The 3,371-nt window shown below is 32.9% G+C and overlaps 1 protein-coding gene across 1 annotated transcript in view; it reads left to right on the forward strand.

Moving 5' to 3' along the window:
* CWC15 (CWC15 spliceosome associated protein homolog) overlaps positions 1-3,358 on the forward strand; it is an 8,224-nt gene extending 4,866 nt beyond the window's left edge. Inside the window, exons 4-5 of the mRNA XM_004385563.2 lie at positions 2,075-2,193; positions 2,817-3,358. Coding sequence (XP_004385620.1) covers positions 2,075-2,193; positions 2,817-2,946 — 249 coding nt within the window. The 3' untranslated portion in view covers positions 2,947-3,358. The remainder of the gene's footprint in view (positions 1-2,074; positions 2,194-2,816) is intronic.
* Positions 3,359-3,371: the final 13 nt, after the last annotated feature.

Consider the following 3,371-nt stretch of genomic DNA (forward strand, 5'->3'; position numbering starts at 1 on the left):
ACTTCCAAGATACCTCTGAGTGAACTCGAACCTCCAGTCTTTCAGTTAGCAGGCAAGCGCGTTAACCATTTGCACCACCCAGGGACTCCAAAGTTTGGCATAGGAGAGCGTAATTCCTATAATAGCTTATAATTTTTGTATCTAATGTTTACAAATCAAAGAATTATAGAAGCATTCCTAATATCACTTGCACACCGCTAGAGGGCAGTATTTTAATTCCAAATTCTTTTGGCTTACTGGCATCACTGGATACTACTAAAGACACAAGCAATTTAAATGTATTTGATTGACCTTTTGGGAGGATAAACATTTGAGGCAGAAGGCATTGCAAGTTTCTGCAGTGCATCTGTTTTCTTTGTACAAAGGTAAGTTGGTGTTTCTTGGGTTTGAATACCAGTTCTATTTCTTTTGTCCCTGTTTCCCCTGTCTGGCTCATTATTGGATGGTTTTTGAGGCCCAAAATAATATTTCAAACCAGTCAGTTTATGTCAGTGGTTGGCAAACTTTCTGTATTGGGCCAAATAGTAAATATTTTAGGCTTATAGGCCATACGGTTTCTATCACAACTAGTCAACTCTGCCATTATAATATGAAATCAGCCATAGACAATACATAAGTGAAAGGGCGTGGCTATGTTCCAGTAAAACTTTATATACAAAAACAGGTGGTGGGCCAGTATGGCCTGTGTTTATGTAGTGTGCCTGGTACTTGAATATTGAAAGAATTGGTGCATTATTTTCCAGTGCTGTATGGGGCAATCATCTAGTTGTTCTAAAGGAAATAATGTTCCAAACATAAAAAAGGCCAGGACTTTGTATATCACACACATTATTATTATAGATTGGGATACATTATATACTTGAGCTGCTGTTTTTGTAGCATTTCAGAAATGTATTTTTACTTTCAGCATCAGTATAATTTGTAAGAGGAAATACATCGTTTTTAGAGAGCTATCTGTTCTTCATCTGTGATGGATAGTTTTCATTTTTGTTTGCTGAAGTTCTGAACAGTGAGCTAAAAGAATTTTTCTGTTGATTTCCCTGCAGATTGTATCTTACTTCCCTGTTACTTGTCCTCGTGAAAATGAAATTCATTGTTCACATTTGGATAGTCAAAATGAAGTATCAGTAACCTGTATGGAAATTAAGGTTATTTTTCCAGATGGTGTAACACAAAGGTTCATGTAAATAGACTTCTAGACAGTCCCTTTTCCATGATTTATAAGTCATCAATTGCTGTCATCTTCAAAACATAGCAAAGTGAGGTCTATCTTTGGTTTAAGGTAGCATGGAATCAGGTAAATCTAGAAGTTGTAGCTAAGGATTTTAGACATTCTTTATTTGTAATTCTAAGAGTGGAACAGGATGACTTGAGTTTAAAAGATGTTGATAGAAAAATAAGAGTAAAGTGAAGAAAGACAATGTTAAAACTGATGGGAGGATGAGAGGTAAAAGATAGTAACAATAAATCATGATAAAATGGACTACCTCAGCTAAGTTAGTAGGAAAACACATGTTAACTATGTAATTTTTTACAGGGGTGTTTATCTTATGTTAGGCGATACTTCTTGATTAAGGATAACTTGTTACCAATTATAGAGACAGAAGTTTACATTATTAGTAATTTAAAATAATAAGATTATTTTAATCATAGTGTGTACAGCCTATAGCCCTTCTTTCAATATTGAGGTAATAACTTTGCTAAGTGTGTCTTTTTAATGTTTAATGTGTTCTAAAATTATTAGTATGTTTATTGAGGTACTCTTAAAATTCAAAGCAATTAATTTTTTTGTATGTACTTAAAGAAAATTGATTCAAATATACATCTCATAGGATTTCAGAGTTGGAAGCGACTAATGAATGTATGAGGCGAGCATGAAATATTTATAAAAATGCCGAATTATTTTGATATGTGAGACTTTTCTGGTCTACGTCTTAAAAAAGAAAAAAAAAACGATGCTTACCTATTCTCCTTCATAAAATTATAACGATCTTTTTTTTAATATGAGCTATTTAAGAAATTTGACCCCAAGAGTTAATGTAAGTAAATGTAAATCATCCCCTGACTTTGACAGGAACAAGAACAAAAAGCCGAAGAAGAGAGGATCCGTATGGAAAACATTCTGAGTGGAAACCCACTCCTGAATCTCACTGGCCCATCCCAGCCTCAGGCCAACTTCAAAGTTAAAAGAAGGTATGATATAGTAGTAAGTTCGATATATATACAAGTTATTAGCTGGATTGCAAAATACATTATGTAAAGCTTCTACAACCTCACCTTCACTGATAATCTTCTCTATCAGATTTTGAAATTATGAAAGGAAGAAAATAAAGTTATTTTCAATAGATATTATAATAACCAGCAGTGTGCCAGATATTTTTCTAAGCACTAGAGACAAAAGAATAAACTGAGACCTTGGCCCTGTGAAACCTACATTTTAGATGTATGTGTTGGGGGTCCCCAAGACCACCCTCACATTCGGACTATTTCCCTGGAAGGACTCGGATTAAGCATATAGTTGTACTCACGGCTGAGATTTATTAGAGTAATGTATTCATGGTATTCTTGTTTCCTGATACAGGCATTGTAAGAGTGTCCTATTATTTCATTACAAAATATTTTAAACAATGTTCTAAGGTTTCATGTATTTTACTATATAAAATTTGAATTAGATAAAGTGAGGAATATTTCTAGAGTAATATGCATAGCAGTATAATGAGAACAATTCTAAATTTTTGACATTCTGCATGCTCTTCATTGCAATCTTGCCTTTTGGGAACCTTATAATATTTTTGTTTTAATATTTTTTCTTTCAGGTGGGATGATGATGTTGTCTTCAAGAACTGTGCAAAAGGTGTAGATGATCAGAAGAAAGACAAAAGATTTGTAAATGATACGCTGCGATCTGAATTTCACAAAAAGTTCATGGAGAAATATATTAAGTAGTACAGTTTTATGTGCTTAATTATTAAAAGACTGTAAAGTGTAAAGGATTGTTCTGGCTTTATTTTGGTTAGCACTCTCCCCCTTTTCTAATTGTGTATGGGCTTCCCTAATTTTAAGTTTCAAAATATCTTTTCATGATCTCTTATTTGATAATGGACTTGGAAATTATTCTTTGAATGTTCCAGTCATATGTTTTCTTTTTAATATGGGAAAAGGAAACTTGACTTTTAATAAATATTTTAATAGTCTAAATATCAAATCTGTGTCCCTAACTTTTTGTTGTAATTTATGCAGCTTATAAAAAGTTGCATATATTCTTAGAGAAGAAAAATTAGTTACTGTGTATTATGGTCCTTTGTGCATTAACTTTTTCCCCTCATTTTCTCTAACACTGATTTAAGGTCAGTTAATTCAGGATGTTTTCT

Source organism: Trichechus manatus, unplaced genomic scaffold (genome assembly GCF_000243295.1).
Source record: "Trichechus manatus latirostris isolate Lorelei unplaced genomic scaffold, TriManLat1.0 scaffold00141, whole genome shotgun sequence".
NCBI classification, from domain to species: Eukaryota; Metazoa; Chordata; class Mammalia; order Sirenia; family Trichechidae; genus Trichechus; species Trichechus manatus.